Source organism: Pinus tabuliformis, chromosome 3_1, assembly GCF_031772625.1.
Source record: "Pinus tabuliformis cultivar Carrire ecotype Pingquan chromosome 3_1, CPIR1, whole genome shotgun sequence".
Lineage (NCBI taxonomy): Eukaryota > Viridiplantae > Streptophyta > Pinopsida > Pinales > Pinaceae > Pinus > Pinus tabuliformis.
The window spans coordinates 305,143,737-305,162,765 of record NC_142301.1 but is presented as its reverse complement, the minus strand read 5'-3'; the positions used below and the strand labels follow the sequence as shown (position 1 = coordinate 305,162,765).

At 39.7% G+C, this 19,029-nt stretch overlaps 1 protein-coding gene across 3 annotated transcripts in view; it reads left to right on the top strand.

The window, feature by feature from the left end:
- Window positions 1–19,029, top strand: part of LOC149186997 (acyl-CoA-binding domain-containing protein 4-like) — a 252,052-nt gene that overhangs the window by 52,030 nt on the left and 180,993 nt on the right. For all 3 annotated transcript variants that reach the window (XM_089411257.1, XM_089411255.1, XM_089411256.1), the window contains exons 3-4: window positions 17,699–17,762; window positions 17,923–17,976. In XM_089411257.1, coding sequence (XP_089267383.1) covers window positions 17,699–17,762; window positions 17,923–17,976 — 118 coding nt within the window. The remainder of the gene's footprint in view (window positions 1–17,698; window positions 17,763–17,922; window positions 17,977–19,029) is intronic.

Genomic DNA, 19,029 nt, shown 5'->3' with positions numbered 1-19,029 from the left:
ATAGCAAATGACGCAGAAATGCTTTGACAAGCCTAGATGATGATGAAAACACTTCCATGCAGGGCATGGTTATTCAAACCCAAAAAATATGCAAGAGTGACAAGGTCTGTGATGCAAGCAAAGCGACAAATGCAGGAGCAGAGAATTTGTGATGCAAAATGATTCGATAATGTAGATGTTGTAGATCACTATGAAATAAAACAATCTAGCATGCATTCCTTGAGAATTAGTCTAATCATCGACAAGAAGCTATTAGTTAAGCTCAAAAGAATAAGGTCTAAGAAAACGGTTCCTCCTAAGTAGGTAGACTTGGGCGTTGTTGAGGCCTCAATAGAAGATTAATGGAAGTTTGGAGGTATTGCATCTTTTTTATGTCAGGTTTTATTTTATTTTGCAATTCTTTCACATATTTTGTAGGAAAACCTTGTAACTAGCTGTGAAGGTCTTGTCATGGAGCATCTGCCATTGGATAATGTAATGTGAGGATTAAATCCCCTTTATCTTCATTGTTGTTATATTAAACTTGCATCTAAGAATTTGGGTTGTTGCTTGAACCAATAGCATCACTTTAATGGCTTTGTCTAGAGTAGCATTCCTAGCTCTCCAGGATAATTTTTTGTATCAATTTTCAGCGAGCTTGTTAGCTTTCTAATACCCCGCTGCTAATTTAATATAAATTCTGAGATGAGGAAACTGAAAAATGAACTCAAAACTCTTTTACTAAATATGTTGAGTATTCTAACAAATAATAGCAGTGGAAATTAAAATCACGAAGACACAAGCACGCAAGCACACAATAAACAATACACCAGAATTTACCCAAGAAACTCCAACCAGGGAAAACTTGCCAACTTGTGTGTTTTATTATTATTCTGCTCAGTAAAAATCTCAGACAATTGATTACAAACGCTGGGTAAAAATTCCCCTTCAATTTGCTGTCCCTCAACACACTATTTTGCGTCTTCTAACCAACTCGACCTCTACATACGCAGTTGTATAGATTCGCACATGCTACTCACTCTCTTGTGCAGGCTGACTCATCCTTGGTAAGTGAGCATGCTGCTGAAGAAATCCCTGAGGCTATTCGGCCTTTGTCTCTTTGCCCTAGCACGCTAAACTGGAATCTCTTCTTGTTGAGCTAAAACACACAAGTCTCTAGTGTGTAATGATAATAGCCAAATCTGTGCCCTTCCCTTTTTATAAAATCGAACTGGCCCATCAACTCAAGTTGAACTACTAAGATCGATTTACTTTTTGACTATAGGAAAATTAAAACTTTTCGAAGTCAAAATTAAGTGAAAGTATAATTGCGCCATAGATTTAGTTGTGGGTTCCATTGCCAAATTTAGCGCACTTCTAAATTTAGTAGCACCCTTCCATCTCTAACTTCAATTAACACTCCCTCTTAGAGAGGAACGTTTTCTGTACTACACCTAGTTTATCTCTGAAGTAGACGAATCTACCCCTTGCCAATGCCTTGGTCAAGATATCTGCTGTCTGTTCATTTGTAGGTACGTACTGAAGTTTGACTTTACCCCTCCGAACACAACATCTAATATGGTGGTACCTAATCTCGATGTGCTTGGAGTGGTTATGAAACGCTGGATTTTCAGAGAGCTTGATGCAACTTTGATTATCATAGTTTATGACCGTGAGCTCCAACCTCTGACTGAACAACCCGACAAGTAGCTTCCTCAACCAAATAGTCTCGCAAGCTGCCAAGTTGGCAGCCATATACTCGACCTCAGCTGAGCTTAGTGCCACGAATCTCTGCTTTCTGCTGAATCAAGAAACAACTGTTGACCCAACACTGAAAGCACAACTTGAAGTGCTCTTCCTATTTGCTAAACCCCCTGCCCAATTTGCATTTGTGAATCCCTAAAGACTTACTCCAACCTGCCTGTACAACAACGCATAATCTGCTGTGCCCCTAAGATACCTCAACACGTGCTTGGTAGCAACCAAATGCACTTTGGTCAACTCAACCATAAACTGGCTCAAGTTGTTGAGTACAAGGCAAATGTCTGGTTGTGTGTTCAGTAGATACGTCAACGACCCTATCAACTGCCTATAGAGAGTGAGATCCACTTGCTTTCCTCTGGTAGCATCCACCTTCCTCCAGTTTGTGACTAGAGGTGTGGTCATGGGCTTGCAATCCTGCATGTGAAATCTCTTGAGAATCTTCTGTGCATACCTACCTTGTCCCAAGAATATCTCCCCATCACCCTGCCAAACCTCCAACCCAAGGAAATAGTGCATAAGCCCTATATCCTTCATCTCAAACTCTTTTACAAGATCTCTCTTGTAGTCATGGATGAGCTCCTCGTCCCCTGTCAATATCAAATCATCAACATATAACACAAGAATGAGAGGTTGGCCCTCAACCACAATATAATACAGGTTAGGGCCAACTTCACTTTGGGTGAAGCCCAAACTGAGAAGGTAGCTGTGTATCCAAGCATACCATGCCCTTGGTGCTTGCTTGAGCCCATAAAGAGCTTTCTTTAGCTCAGTGTTTTAAAAACCGGCCGTTTCGAAACCGAAACGGCCGAGTTGAACCGAGTTGAAGCCTTGAGGAGTGACCCGGCAGAAAAACCAGTTCGGGAGGCCGAGTCATGACTGACTCGGCCGAGTTATTGCATGACTCGGTCGAGTCAGTCATGACTCGGTCAACCCGGCCGTTTCCACATCTACTCGGCCGAGTCATTAAATTCGGCCAGTCACCCAAAGAAACAACGATTTTTCTAATTTTTTTTTAACTTTTTAACATTTAGCTGATTGTTGGGGACTCCAAGGTGTTTTCTAAATTGGTTAAGTGCTATTTGGGGTCCATTCCCCTCTCCTAGTATTGATATGATGTTCAAATTTCATGGTAATGTTAAATTCTTAAAGTAAAAGTGACATTCTCCTTAATCTTCATTTTCATCCTTTTACTTAAATTTTTAACATTACCATGAAATGACTCAGGATGTTTAAGAGTGGTTCCAGCCTCATTGGATTTCATATGGAGAAAGTAGAATTTTAGATTTCATTCAAAATCCAGCAGACTTATCATTTTTTCAGGGTTTTAGGATTGGAGGATTGCAATGTTTCCATTGAATTTTGTCATGTATTAGGGTATGGAACTCGTATTTAATCAAGAGCACCAATCCCTCTGTGTACCTTGATGTTAGTGACATTGGTTGTTGAACTCCTCTGGGATTCGCTCTCAAACCCGGAGCTTCTGAAAATGTCGCTTCTGCTCCCGTTTTCGCTCTCGCTCCCCACTTCCGCTCCTGCTCCCAAGTAACACTGAGCCAGATGATGTTGGCAACTCTAGCAGTAGCCAGTACTGGTCACAGACTTTTGTTGTAGAGGCCATTTATATCATCATATCATCATCGTGTATGTATTGGACAGTGCACTAGGTGTTATTTTGATATAATGGATATATTCATGAGCCTACTTTGATCATATGTTGTCTTCTATCTATATTCTAATGCTGTGTGTTTGAAAACATGAATGAAAATCTTTAAAATTATGTGTTTTTATAAAAAATAAATATTTAATGTATTTTTTACAATGACCGGGTCATTGAAATCGAGCCGGCCGAGTCGATACCGAGTCGGAGTCGGAGTCGGAGTCGACCCTCGGCCGAGTCGGAGTCGGAGTCGGAGTCGGAGTTTTAAAACATTGCTTTAGCTTGCACACATGTATGTCTCTGCTGAAAATCTCAAACCCCTTAGGTTGTTCAACATATATCTCTTCCTCAACAACTCTGTTAAGGAAGGTGATCTTCACGTCCATTTGGTGGATCTTCCACCTCATCTGTGCTGCAATCGCCAGAATAGTCCTAATGGACGAATATTGGGCCACTGGTGCGAACATCTCATCATAGTCTATCCCTTCGACCTAAGAGAACTCTTTGGCCACGAATCTAGCCTTACACTTCTCCACACTCCCATCAGTTGCATGCTTAATCTTGTACACCCAACATGAACCAACCACTGACTTGCCAACTGGTCTTGGCACAATCTCCCAGACATCATTCTGCATGATAGAGGAATATTCCTCCACCATGGCATCTTGCCATACCTGCTGAGAGGTTGTTTCCTTGTAACAAGAAGGCTCTGAGTCTATCACCTCAGTCATAAGTGCCATGTACCCGATATATCTTTGTGGCTATTTACTCTGTCTGAATGTGGAACTGGGAGCTCCAACTCTCTCCCGAGTCTCCCTAATCAACTGATCTGCCCACTTGGCTCATCCTCTCCTTGCACTGGGAGTCACTAGTTGAGTGGGCCCTTCTAACTCTACTCTCTCCTCCGATTCCTGTGCTTTCTCCTCAGCTGCGGGTTGGTCGGCCTGCTTAACAACTGGTTGTGATGAAACTGGCCGAGCCTTCTGCTTGGGAGCTTACTGCTCCTCCTGTGCTGCACCCTGCTCACGCTCCAAGGACTTCTTGAGATCCCTTTCTTCCTAGAACTTCAAATCACGTCTGATCACATTCTTCCTGAGTGCTGGATTATACACCCTATATGCCTTAGATGACTCGCTGTAGCTCACGAAAATGCCCTTCTCTGTTGTGCACTCTAGAGTCAAGCTTCTTTCGGTTATCAAAAGACACATGGCAGTAAACAAGGCTGCCAAAGCTCTGGAAGTGAGACACGTCAGGGTTCTTGCCTATGAAAGACTCCTTTGGTGTGATTTTTCCTAGAACTTTGTGTGGACTCTTGTTTTGTAAAAAAACTGCGATGTTGCATGCCTTTGCCCAAAAAAACATAGGTAGCCCCTGGTCATACAACATAGACCTAGCTGCTCCAACAATGCTCCAGTTCTTGCGCTCAACCTACCCATTTGTCTAAGGGTTATGAGCTACAGTGAGATCTCTCCTTTTTCCCTCCTTGGCACACAAGTCTCTGAAGGCATTGGAGATGTACTCCCCACCATTTTCTGACCTCAGCGCCTTGATCCTCCTACTAGTCTAGTTCTCCACCAAGGCTTTGAACTCCATGAATTTCGAGAAGATCTAATCTTTCTTTTTCATGAAGAAGATCCATGTCTTTCTCGAGTGGTCATCAATAAAGGTGACATAATACCTGTATTCTATCAGGGATGGAGAGGAAAATGGTCCGCATACATCCAAGTGTGCCAACTCCAAGATGCTCTTGGTCCCGCTGTCTTTGTTGGAGAAGAATGTCTTAGCATACTTGCCAATCATGTAGCCCTTGCACATGTCATGCTGATGATCTACACTATATTGTGGCAAACCTATGGCAATCTCCCTTAAAATATTCAACGTTCCATGGTGTAAGTGACTGATAGGCCTATGCCAAAGTTCTCCAAGGTCACAGCGATGTGCACCGATCTCTCTGCTGCTCAAGGCTGCTTCTATCTCAAACTGTAACTTGTAGAGGTTCTTCACCTTAACTCCAATTTGCTTCATAGCTCTAGAATTTAAGGGCTTGAGGAAGGCCTTTCCTCTGTTGAAAATAACCTCATAACCTTTGTTTTCCAAGGTTGAGACTGAAATAAGGTTTTTCTTCTCAATCCTGGGACATAGATGGCATCTCTAAGGTAGAGAGAATTCCTAGACTTCCTCTCAAACTTGACAGTACCCATGCCATATTCTATGTACTTGCCATCATCTCCCATCTTCATATGAAATTGCATATCCTTCTCTGTTAATTGGCTGAAATATCCCTTCTTCCTGGTCATATGATAGGACGCTCCACTATCAATATACCACACGCTGCTGGCCACTGAGCTTGCCATGCAAGCTATGAGTGCAAAGTCCTCAAATTGAGAAGTGAACTCCTCCACCTCTGTTAATGCTGCCACATGATCCTTCTTGGATTCTTTCTTCCTGTTTGGACACTTGGTAGAGTAATGCCCAAACTAATGACTAGAGAAGCACTTCATTTTGCTGAGATCTTTCTTCTTCTTACCTCTTGAACTAGACTCATTCCCTCCTGGTTTTTTCTTGCCCTTCACATTGCTCCCTTTGCCAATTAGGGCAAAGTTTTCCTCTTTCTTAGTCTTCACATGAGACCCAGATTTAGCTTGCTTTTAGATCTCCTCTTGCATGCAATCACTCCATAGTCGCTCCCAATCTAGAAACTTTTCTCTTCCACTCACTGCTTTAGTGAAGTTTTCCCATGACTTGGGAAAGCCCAATAGTGCAAAATTGACAAGATCCCTATCAGAAACCGTCTCCCCAACTTCAGCTAACTCGTCCCTCACTTGGGTGAATCTGATAAGGTATTGGACTCAGACTTGGTCATCTTGATATTTTTGAGTTTATCTCTGAGTACCAGTTTCCTGGCCTCACTCGAACTCTGGTACAACCTTAAGATAGATGTCCACAATGCACATGGCTTGAGCTATCTTCTTTTCGGAAAGGTGAGGTATGATGTGATCATTGACTCCTTCAAGAATTATTCTTTTGGCCTTTGCGTCCTTCTTATTATGCTGGGCTAGCTGCTGAGGGTCTTGTGGTTGGGCTGGTGGACTGTCCACAAATTCCCACACTCCTTGCTCCTCCAGCACTACACCAATCCTCTCCTTCCAAGAATAGAAATTTGAGGCCCCCTTCAAGGCGATCCTCAAATATCACCCCTAAATATGCCATCCTGCTTGTTTGATCTACTCATAAATCCTTGCGTATAGCCTCATTGAAAAATAACCCTTGCACATATTATGCCTTGGTCACGCAACTAGAAACCCTAGCACAACCCTGAAGTGAACTGTGCTCCCTTTCTTGCCTCTTTCACTTGCTCCTGAGGAAAATAACACACTTTTTGGTCTTCAATCAAAGACCCACTCTGATACCATGTTAGCTTTCTAATACCCAACTGTTAATTTAATAAAAATTATGAGATGAGGAAATTGAAAACTGAACTCCAAACTCTTTTACTAAATATGTTGAGTATTCTAACAAATAATAGTAGCAAAAAATAAAATCACGAAGACACAAGCACACAATAAATAATACACCAGAATTTACCCAGGAAACCCCAATTGGGGAAACCCTGCCAACTTGTGTGTTTTATTATTATTTTGCTTAGCAAAAATCTAAGAAAATTGATTACAAACACTGGGAAAAAATTCCCCTTCAATTCGCTGTCTCTCAACACACTGTTCTGCATCTTTTTAACCAACTTGGCCTCTGCATATCCAACTGTACAGACTTGTACAAGCTATTCGGCCCTCTTGCGCAGGCTGACTCAGCCTTGATAAGTGAGCACATTGTTGAAGAAATCGCTGAGGCTATTCAACCTCTGTCTCTTTGCCCTGGCACGCTAAACTGGAATCTCTTTTTGCTGAGCTAAAGCCTAAAACACACAAGTCTCTAGTGCGTAATGATAATATCCAAGTCCATGCCCTTCCTTTTTTATAAAATCAAATTGACCCATCAACTCAATTTGAATTGGCCCATTAACTCAAGTTGAATTGGCTCATTAACTCAAGTCGAACTACTGAGATCGGTTTACTTTTGACTATAGGAAAATTGGAATTTTCCTAAGTCAAATTAAGTGAAAGTATAACTGCGCCCTAGCTTTATTTGTGGGTTCTGCTGCCAAATTTAGCGCACTTCTAAATTTAGCAGAACCCTTCCATCTCTAACTTCAATTAACAAAGCTAAGGCTGGTTTGTAGCATGCATATCAACCCTTATTTGCCTTACACATTTATATATTAGCCCTCTTAGATCCATGCCTTTTTTGACTCCATTTTTCCCAATATTTGGTAAGCACTAGTCTTGGGGATTTCCATCACCTTTTGTTCTCACACCATTTATATTTTCACCACTTCTACAACCACATGTTTCGTAAAGGCTTACACCTCAAGCATGACCTAGAGCGCCCACTCCATAACCTTAGCAATTCTATATTTAGGGAAGCTTCGCCCCACCTTTAGTTGGAGAAGAGCCAATCGAGAGAGAGAGGAATAGGTATTGAGGTGACAGTTGGTACCCTTTCGAAGTTGCTCAAAACTAGCCTCTTGATGCTTGGGACTTTACATTATCTGGAGTGCTATTTTTTGTTGTAATAGATAGTATTACAACTTGTAAGAGGGAGTTGTGAGAGGGTTTCAAGGGTGGGTTGCTTGAGCTTTAGTAAGTGTAGTAGATTTGAACTTGAGAAGGGTTGTGGAGTGTGATGCCCTAGTTGATCCAATGATTGGAGTGTCATTTTTTTTGCATGAGAAAGGTGATCCACACTTGTAAGAGGTTGCGGGGTTGATTCATTGTTGCTAATCTATTCTCGTGTTTGTTTGAAGAGTTACAGTTAGGACCAATCATAATCTTCGAGATTGTCATATGTTGGAGGACTCTTCTAACTTTGTTCCATGGCAGTGCAGTTTATAGAATCTCTTGAAAGAGGTTGAACTGTGGTACCTTGTGGAGAAGAAGTTCGTACTTCCCATAGATCCCATGGATTGGCTGACCACAATAGCAAATTGGTAAAAGCAAAGTGAATCGTTCTGGATTAGGTGAAGGATCATCTAATTCATCATGTTGCATAGAAGAAGATGGCTAAGGAGATGCATACTAACCTGGTCACCTTGTACAAAGTGAGAACATGTCTAGGAGAATTCTTTTGAAGAACAAATTGACTAGTACTTACATGAGCAAGATTGATACAATAGCTAGCTATTTGACGTAGGTCATAGAGTGACGAGATCAACTCGCTGTAGTTGTTGACAAGGTAGAAGAGATTGAGTTAGTTTGCATTAGTTTGAATGGCTTCAGTTCATATTTTCATTGATTTGTACAATGTATATGTGCACATGAGAAGCTTCCTTCATTCTAAAGTTTGTGGGATGCCTTTGTCGAGGATGAGATGAGATTAGAGACAATTCAATCAACTACAAGAATGTACCAGACCTATCCCTCATCAAAAGGCAAGGAAAGGAGGGAACAAAGTAGGATTCATACAGGGTCTTCCAGAATCCAGCTAGGAGAAGAAGGATTTGAGTCAGATCAAGTGCAATGAGCATGGCCACTATGCTTTTCAGTGTCTAGAGAGGAAGAAGGGGAAGGGTAAGTAGGAACATCAACAAAAATAGTTTGTAGGAAGTGTAGAAATGTTAGGCGTGGATGAGTTTACTACCAGGCTTGATATAACCTTTGCCATGGTGTTATACCTTTCCACCAACATAGTTTTAGGTGTTGGATGGTGTGTTGATAGTGGAGCCTCAAGATATATGACAACAAACAAATTGACCTTCTTCAAGTTAGAGGAATGACGGACCTTGGTGATGGCAAGTAGCCCGTGACTAGGTTGGGTTCCATCTTATTCCACATACTAGTAGGGGAAGTTTTGGAGCTTTATGAGGTTTTGTAGTTCCTCATATTACTAGAAGTTTACTTTCAGTTTCTTTTCTAAACAATCTGAAGTGCAAGATTTAGTTTGATGTTAGGAATTGATCATCATAAGTCATAACCTTGATTGTAGTTAAGTTTTGGCTAGAGGAGTTAGAGAAGGTGGCCTTTATAGATTGCCAATGGATCCCATGAAGTATTGTTAACTAGTAGTGACAATGTGTGTTAGGTTTGACATAGAAGATTCAATCGCCTGAACTATGGATATTTGGCTATTTTGAAAGATATGGTGGATAAATTTCCTAATTTCAAGGTGAAGAGGAGAGGAATGTGTAAGGGATGTGCACTCGATAAGCATGCCCGGGTGGCTTTCCCAAGCAGGGAGCACAAATCAAGAGGGATTCTTGATCCGATCCATTCAGAGGTTTGTGGATCTATGTTATTGACTTTGCTCACAAGTAATCTTTATTATGTTACTTTCATTGGTGACTCTAAGAAAACATACATATATTTTTTGAAGATCAAGGATGAGGCCTTTAATAGGTTCCAAGAGTATAAAGCTCTTATTGGGAACTGGACAAATAGGAAGATCAAGGTATTGCGATTAAACAACAGAGGGGAGTATACCTCTAATGGTTTTGATTCCTTATGTAGAGACGCAGGGATCAAGAGGGAGCTTACATAGCCTTACAACCTACAATAGAATGGGGTTGTAGAAAGAAAGATTAGGTCCATGGTAGAGACTATTGAATTTATGGTTCATGACTTAGATTTGTGTATCTATCTTTGGTTAGAAGCATGTTGTACAACAATCCACCTACAAAACAAGTGTCCTCATAGAGTGTTGAAGGACACAAATCTAGAAGAAGCTTTCATAGGGGAGAAACATGTTAGTTCTCATTTTAGGGTGTTTGGGAGTCTAACTTACATTCATGTTTGAGAGGAGAAGAGGATGAAGCTTGAACCCTCTAGTTTGAAAGGTATGTTAATTGGCTACATTGAGTCCTCCAAGGCTTTTAAGATCTATGTTCCATCTTAGAGGAAGGTTATAGTGAGCTTGGGTATGAAAATTGATGAGGATGCATGGTCATCTAAGTCCCAAGAACTACTAGTAGTGATTAAGGAGGAGACATCTCTTCTTTCCTATGTGCTGATCCACAGGTTTTATGGAGTGTTCATGTTAGACAAGTTTTATTACACGCACGAACACAACTTCACTACCCAATACAACTAGGAGGCCTATGTGGCTTTACCCAAACATTATAGGAGGCAGAGGAGTACGTTGATGGTGCTACATAGAACTTTTTTTTTTGCGTAACTCATCATCCTAAGAAATTAATTTCCCAGTTATGTTTCACTATTGTTTTCCATCACTAATGCAAAGCCTTTCAGTTATGAGGAGATAATAACTGAGTAGGTTTGGTAGGATGCCATGGTGGGATAATACAACTCCATGAAGGATGATGTGTGGAAGATTGTGCTTAGGCTAGAGGGGAAATTAGTTGTTGATTCTAGGTGGTTGTACAAGGTGAAGCATATAGCAGATGGTAGCATAGACAAATACAAGGTTCAATTCATGGTGAAATGATTCTCTTGGAGAGAGGTAGTTGACTATGACGAGGCTTTTGCCTCAATTGCTAGGTATACTTCTATTAAGACTACTATATCTTTGTCATTAGTTTTTGGTTGGTAGTTTTATTAGATGGATGTAAAGACAACCTTTCTGAATGGTGTAATTGAGGAAGAATTATACATTAATCAAATGAGAGGGTTTGAGGTCCATGGGCAAGAGATCGATGTGTGCAGGTTGATGAAATTCCATCACGTGCCAAAGTAGGCATTACATGCTTGGTACTCTAGGATTGATGAGTACCTATTATGTTTGGGCTTCAACAAAACTATTGCAAATCTCAATATTTATTGTTCATTTGATAGATTTGATTTTCTTGTTTTTGTACTATATGTAGATGACTTTATACTTAGATGGTCAATGCTCATTGGATGGTACAAGGGAGAGTTTCACATGAGTTTGAGAGCAAATACATTGGATTGATGCACTATTTCTTGGGTGTAGAGGTTTGGCAAGGTGCAAGTTAGGTTTTCCTTGGGGAGTGGAAGTACATAGTTAAGATACTGGAAAGATTTTAGATGATGGGTTGTAAACCTTTGGCCACTACCAAATCTGAAGTTACTTGCTTACTTGGATTCATATTTGGTATCCTTTGGTGTATAGACAATTGATTAAATCTTTAGTGTATCTAGTTAATACCATACCAAATTTATGTTTTGCAGTGAACACTTTGAGCAACTATATGGTTGAGTCGAGGTAGATTCTCAGGTGGCTGCAAAACATGTGCTTTGATACTTGAAGGGAATCATACATTATGGTTTGAGGTATGCAGGGGATGTTGAGTTTATGTTGCATGTGTTTGTTGACTTTGACTGGGCAAAGGGTTTTAGTGATAGGAAGAGTACTTTAGATTGTTAGATTTCAGACTTATGTCGTATTTTTTTGTAGAAGAAGATTTCAGATTATCCACAGTGTTTTTCAAATTTTGTCGACGTTTTGAATCCTAAAGTGGATCCATCATCAGGGCTATGCTTGAAAGAAAAGCTAAAGCGGAGAGAAAATGAATAAATAAATACAAAAATCTTACAAAATGGAAATGCAAATAAAACAAAAAATAGTCGGCTCAAAACCTAAAGTACTAATCTTACCTTATTAATATTATTAAAAGTAATAATATTAATAATATAATCATTAATAATATAAAACTAAAAACTAAATAAACCTAACAAGATAATATAATAAATAATATTATTAGATTCAATTCAATAATATTGTTAAATTATTAAATTTATTATTTAATTATTAGATTTATTTAGTTATTAGTAATATTATTAATACCCTAAGAAATTAATTTAATTTATAATAATATGATGATTAATGATACCTAAAAATGAATTTAATGATGTCTTATTTAATATTAATTATTATTATATTGTATGCTCTCTATTTTATGATATTGCATGCTTTTTATTGTATGTTATTTTAGTGAATAATTAAATGAGAATAAGTTAGGGTTAGAGAATTATACCTGAGATGTTGAACCTAAGAGGAGTTGGTAGAACTAATTTGCTTGATTAGAGGAAACCAACTTCTACTGATCTCAATGCCACCATTCTTGTTGAGATTCTGCGAATTCTTCATTATTTCAAGCGCCTCCCTGATCTTCCTTTTCTGATAGTGGTCTTCCCTTGCGATGATCCTGGCATCTTCCAAACAAATCTGGTGCTTAGTTTTTGAGGAGTGTTTAGCAAGGGCTGAAGTGCGAGATCTTTCATTCTTAATGTCAGCTCCATGTTCTTTCAGTCTTCTTTGCAAGGAACGTCCTGTTTCTCCAATATAACTTTTTCCACAAGAACAATCAATCTTGTAGACTCCCTTAAGTTGATGTTGATCAATTTTAGCCTTCATAGAGAGACTTGGAGTCTTGGAAAGACTCTCCCACGAGGGTCCTGATTGAGTTGGACATTGAGCTTTAGGAGCTCCTGGGGGCCTAGGGCACTTCTTGGAGCTATATGAGTACAGGGTGAGTGGTTTACCTTCCCCTGTGGAGTACATACCTCAACATGTGAAAATAGCCCCTATGGAGTACGCTGTATGAGAAGAGGGTGAGTGGTTCACCTTCCCTTATGGATACCCCAACATACATCTTACCCCTGCAGTTTGGGCCTCTTGGGAAGTACCTCTCATCTTGCCAATGAGTTGGGAAAAGTGGTTAGGGTTAATTAGTACTACCAACGGATGCGTCAGGTGTATTTCCTATGACTAGGATGCATGATGTTCAATAGCTTGATTGCTAAGGATCAAGCCTGGTAGGGGTTCTACCCCTGGACATGAGGACTTGCCTCTGTCATTCTTGGTGAGGGTGGCATGGTCTTGTGACCCAACATCTTTCGATCCTTTCTTATTGGCCTATGATATCAATCTGCAGCAGAGACAAGACAAGTTGCAAAGATGGTACATGATGGACATTATGGCATAGCAGTAGATGGATTTTGACAGGGGGAATTCCTCACTAGTTGAGAGGGAGTGTTAAAGAGTGCAACTAGGGTTTAATTCCCCCACTTGGAAGCCGCTCCTTTGATGTCTCATTGCACACTGGATCATCCTTGATGGCATCTCCCTTCTCCTCCAAAATCAGAATTTTTGCACACTTACAAATGGCCTCATCTTCAAGTCGGCCTCATCTACAAGTTGGCCCCATTGGTGAAAAGACAAGACCCTTGGCCCCCAGTTGATCACTATAAATACACCATAAAGCCTCCTCGTTTTGGCATCTCAACATCACACATTTCTTTTCTCTTCTTGGGTTTGATACGTCTGAAAATTGCAGGAGTTTCTTCACACGTGCGAAGAGGAAGAAAGACAAAATTGTAGGTGGCTGAAAAACTGATCTGTCCAACACTTTGACCAGTGTTGACTTTGACTTTCTGAGCAGATTTTGACTTCGACCTTTTGGGCATATCTCTGTCTGGTGAGGCCGCGATTTTGGGCATGAGAACTGAGGTAATCTGGGTTGTTTGACTGGCATTAACCACAGGCTTAATTGTAGACCTTAACTGCAGAATTTCGCTCTCTTTTGATTGAGCTTGACTGGGATTTCTTGGACTTTTTTTGGCTGACCTTTTTTTTTTTAGGCACAGGGTGAATCGGTAACTGCCAAACCTAATCTAAAGAAGACCCAGGATCAATTCTCATAGCTGACACTATAACACCAAGAGTACATCCAACAACCTGCAAGCAGATATACTAATTTCTTATGATTTTGGCAAGAGCCGAGACCCACGGATAAGGGGAGTCTACTCCTTGAGCCGCGCACCATAGCAGGATAATATACTCAATGTGATTTGACCCCTGATCTCGTGGGTTTCACCCAACGAACTCAGCCGCCACACCACACATCATTGTATTTGGCTGACTTTGACTAGCATTGGAGGTCGAGTTTGTGGACAGTTCTGGACCGTTGATCGAGCTCTTGAAAAGCTGATTTGACCGCTATTGACTTGATTGGTTAGGGCATGTTGACTGCTACTATCTACTTCAGAAATTGTAGACTTGGAACAGGATTATTGTTGATAAATTTTTGGCTTCTTGTTTATCATCATTGTACTAAATTGGATCTTCTCTCTTTGCTGAACATTTGATATTAATCAATAAGAAGGATTGGTTGGGTTTTCCCCCTTGTGGGGTTTTGCCCTGGCATTAGCTTAAATCTCTATGTTCATTGTCTTGGCTTGTCTTCTTGTGCATTGTTGATGATGTTCTATCTACAATTACTGTCAATGGTTATCTAAAGTGAATGCTAATTGATTGCTACTGAAGTTTACTGTGATTGCTATTGGAATCTGAAGTGGAATTATTATTGGGCTAATAAGACATTGAAGTAATTGTTGCAAGCATAAAACATACCATAAAAACTAACACTTAATTTTGGGAAAAAGGGGGAAATAAACATTAGAGAAAAAGGGAAATTAATTTTTAGTGGAAAGTGAGGACCACTTAAAAAGGGAATTTGACCCCCTTGAGAAATTCACATTAGGAAAAGATGGAGGAAAAGAAAGGGTGTTTGAATTAGTGGAGAAGGGGACCCACTAAGGAAAAAGTGACCAACATCTATAAATAGCACATGGGGGCTCCGTTTTTTCATCTTTTGTCCATCTATTTCTTGAGATCAATCTCTCTCTTGGAGGCTGTTGTGCAGAAGAGGAGCAGAGCTGTTTAGCTCAAGAGTTTCAAGTGAAACTCTCCCTCACTTCGGAGAATCTTGAGTGTCTCCCTAGTGAGGCTTTGGGAGATTCTACTTCAGGGCTTCCACAGGAGTTATTGTAGGGATTTCTCTCAGATATTCACTCTACCTAGGCGTAGAAGAAGATTTACAGTGTTTGATTGGAACAACTCCTTTTGGTAGCAGGATCCGGACTTTTATAGGAGATTTTCCTTTGGGAAAAGGCAGAGATTGGCACTATTTTGCAGGGCTGTGACAGAGGGATATTTCTAGTCCGATTTCTTCTATTTCTGGCATTGTGCAGGGGTTAACAGGTTGGGAGCTGGAGTTATTGCTGGAGTTGCAGCTGAGAAAGTGATCCATTTCCGGAAGAGATTTTGCAGATAATTCTCAGCTATTTTGTAGGAGGATTGAGCCATTTTCCAACAGTATTTCACTTGTTAGGTGCAAAACTAGCTAGCTGGGAAATTCACACTTCTTAGGGCCTTCTGGGTCAGCAGGAATTAGGCCGAGATATTTCTGGGTTTTGTGGAGTCTTCAGTAAATTTTTCAGAATTTTTGGAGAAGATTTGAGGGTCAATACTGCAGTTCACCTTAAGCAGCAACAACAGAATTTCTGGGCAGTGCGAGTTACCAGTTTGAACCATTTCTAGCCTTGAGGATCTACATCTTTCAACTGGGTTTTGCATGCTTGCAGAAGCAAGTCCAGGTTCCATCATTCCACTCTATTTGTACTCAGTTCCAGCATGGATATTAATAAAACAACTTAGATTTACTGCTCATATTCTATGGTTTACTGATTGTGCATGCATGTGTGGATTTTTGTTGCTATAGCTTAGTGCAAGTCTTTGTTATTTACTGTTATTTTGCATTAGGAATATTACATTTATTCATTGGCTACTAGGTCGACCTCTGACCTAACACATTATTTTATGATTTTAAGGGCTAGTAGGCTAAAATAGGAACTCGACCTCCTCATATAAATAGAGGAGTCATTTGTAACAATCATCATCACACACTTAGGATTCAGCTTCTCTAGCTAAATTCGACCTTCTTTCTTGTGGAGAGCTTGGAATCTATGAGTACATTTTGACATTTGGAGCTGATTTTGCTTATTTTTGGATTAATGGATGGAATCTTTGCATGTTATCTTGTAAGTGAATTTAATTGTTGAATATCTATTTTCTATGTCTAATGTATGGAATAATGTTGATTCTAGGTTATTCTAATTATGCCCTAATTTGTTGAAGATATATTGAATGCTATCTAGATGATCTATTGCATGCATTACTCATTGCATAACATGTGAATGAATGTCCTATTGGTGAACCTTTCTTGGCACTCCCATGAAAAATCCATTATCCTTTGCATAGGTAATTGCTTGAAGTTTTCGCTGCTAAGGCATCAAAATTTCGGCCTCCTTGGAAACTTATTGGCTGTCCTATCAAATCATAGACTCCATTCTCCCAAGGGATAAGGAATTGGTCTACTTTGTTGGTGATAAAACTCTTTTTCACTCTATAAATTCTTCTCTCTCTAATGTTGGCCTCTTCAAGGATAAGCTCATAAACTAGCAACATTTTGGGGATTGGAGAGCCTAACCATCAAGAGGAGGATATTTGCCTCAAAATCTCTCTTTTTGGTGGGCATCCACTTCAATCTTATTCATAAATTTCTTTGCTCTAGTTTGTAGCCCTAGGGTAAAGCCTTAGTTTGTGTTGCTTCAACTTAGAGGCTTGTTTGAGGGTTTCATGCAACTTTGTTTCATTGAAAATCATCATTGCAAACCTTTTTCTTGCATCTTGGTCTTGGGTTTCTCCAACACTCAACCAATCGATCAACCCCTAGGTCATAGAAAGCGAATTGTCTCCAATTGGAGCCTTGAGCCATTGTTGTGTCTTTCTTGTAGAGTGCTTATTTGAAATCACCTTTTACCTTAACATTTGAATATCAATCCTAGATGACCTCCTCATATACCAAAACTCCTCCCATTGGTGAAAATCCGTAAAGAGTAGGGGGTTTTGGCTGTGGTGACAGTGGGCCATAACTCCATTGTTGTCACTTGGTCTAGTTTAGCCTTGTAGGGTACCCGTCTCCAAGGCCTGCTAGATTTTGCAGCAACATGGCTCAAAGCTGCCATTGCTTTCATCACTTTCAGAGATTACGGGGCATGTACAAGAAAGAACCATTCTTATTTCTAAATTAGTCAAACTAATATGAGGTGGTGAAGATCTAAATTGTATATTATGTTGAAAAGAATATTATTTGCTTAGTGCACCTCTTAAAAAACTCATCCCAGGTAAATGTGTTATGTAAGTAAGTCAACAAGAAAAAAAGTTCTAGCTAAATACACAACTGTTTATTGGTAAGTATGATTTTGTTAGTCTAGTGTTCATCAATCTGTTCTTATACAGGGATGTTGTTCTGGGGTTAAGTATGATCACACTTTTCTTTTTCTATAATATGCATGCTATTATATAAGATTTAAGAAGAACATTAATTATGGGTGAAGTAACGGAAATGGGTTTTGTAAATCAAAAGGTATTTGTCCTTTATTACACTGTTTAATCAAAAGGAGCAATGAATGTTATTTTTTGCAGCTGGAATGGCCTTGGTAATCTGGCTTCTACAGAGGCAATGAGGCTATTTGTCAAAATCTTGGAGGTGATAATGATCCTACTTTTCCAATGTGTCTGGTTTCTTTCTTATCTTGCCTCTGTAATTGTTTCTAATCAGCATGCAATTGCATGTTAGTCTGAGATATTGTGTAATATTCAGATCTTGTGTAGAGTTACATGAAATGGAGCTGTTTGGTTCTTTGCAGGAGGAAGATCCTGCATGGTACTCGAGGGTTCCTGAGCCTGTGGTGGAAACTGAAGTAAGTGTCATCAACTTGAGTGGGCTTTTGGCATTGCTCCCCTTTTGGAAAGCATTGGATTCGAGTAAATTTAATCATATTAGTATTGTAGGACTCAATTGGTGAGTCCAAGCCAAAATGAGTACTTGACCTGAAACAAATGACCATTTCTGAAAGTATTGGCAGGCTTGTGATTTCTTCCAATAAACCACAAAGCTACTGTATTTTTCCCAACTTTACAAAAAAAACTGCTGGGGAGGGGCAGAAATCTGTTTCAAAGTGACTTTTTGGGGTTTGTATTGCCCATTTTCACTTGCAGGTTCATTTCAACTTCCATGAGTTAGAACATCGCCTCAGTTTTCCAATAGAGGGAAAAGTGGTGTTTAATGCATGGCAAAGATATCTGAATTTAGTTGAAAAAAAGTTTTTTTTTCTTTCTAATTTTGTGCTTTTTTTTAATGCTCACCGATTTTCGCTGATTTTACCAATTTTTTTGTGGAGTTCCCAAGTCAATGAATTGTGACCTCCACTGGGTCATCGCTGACTCTTATCCCAGTTCTGCAACACTAAATTATGCTGTTTTAAATTTTAACAGAGATATGATATGGATTCATAATGGCAGGAGTGCTTGTTCAAGTATGCTTGCCTTGTAGCTGTCTCCCTTTCCAGTTGCATGCCTTTAAGCCTTCTTATTGTTCATATCTATTATGAATTCACTCATTTGAGTTATGGCATAAGAGCAAATTATGCTTTTTATGAAAAGTTTGTTTCTTTTTGGATCTAGAATGGGGGGGCTCAACCTCAAACCAAAAACAAAGCTTTCAATGTTGGTAACTGTCTTCATGGCAGGCCATTTTTCATTTCATCCTGATTCAGACCAAACATTAAGAACAGATGTAGCTTTTATACTTTGTTAAGCTCAAAAGAATGTGAATTTCTTTTGAATTGCGTATTGAAATTTGAGAACTCATCGACTTGTGCTTTCTGCTGTTAAATCAATTGTTAGTCGGTTTCCGTCTGTAAAGGTTGGATGCCATTGTAGTTACAGTATTCCATTAGGAGATACACAGAAGA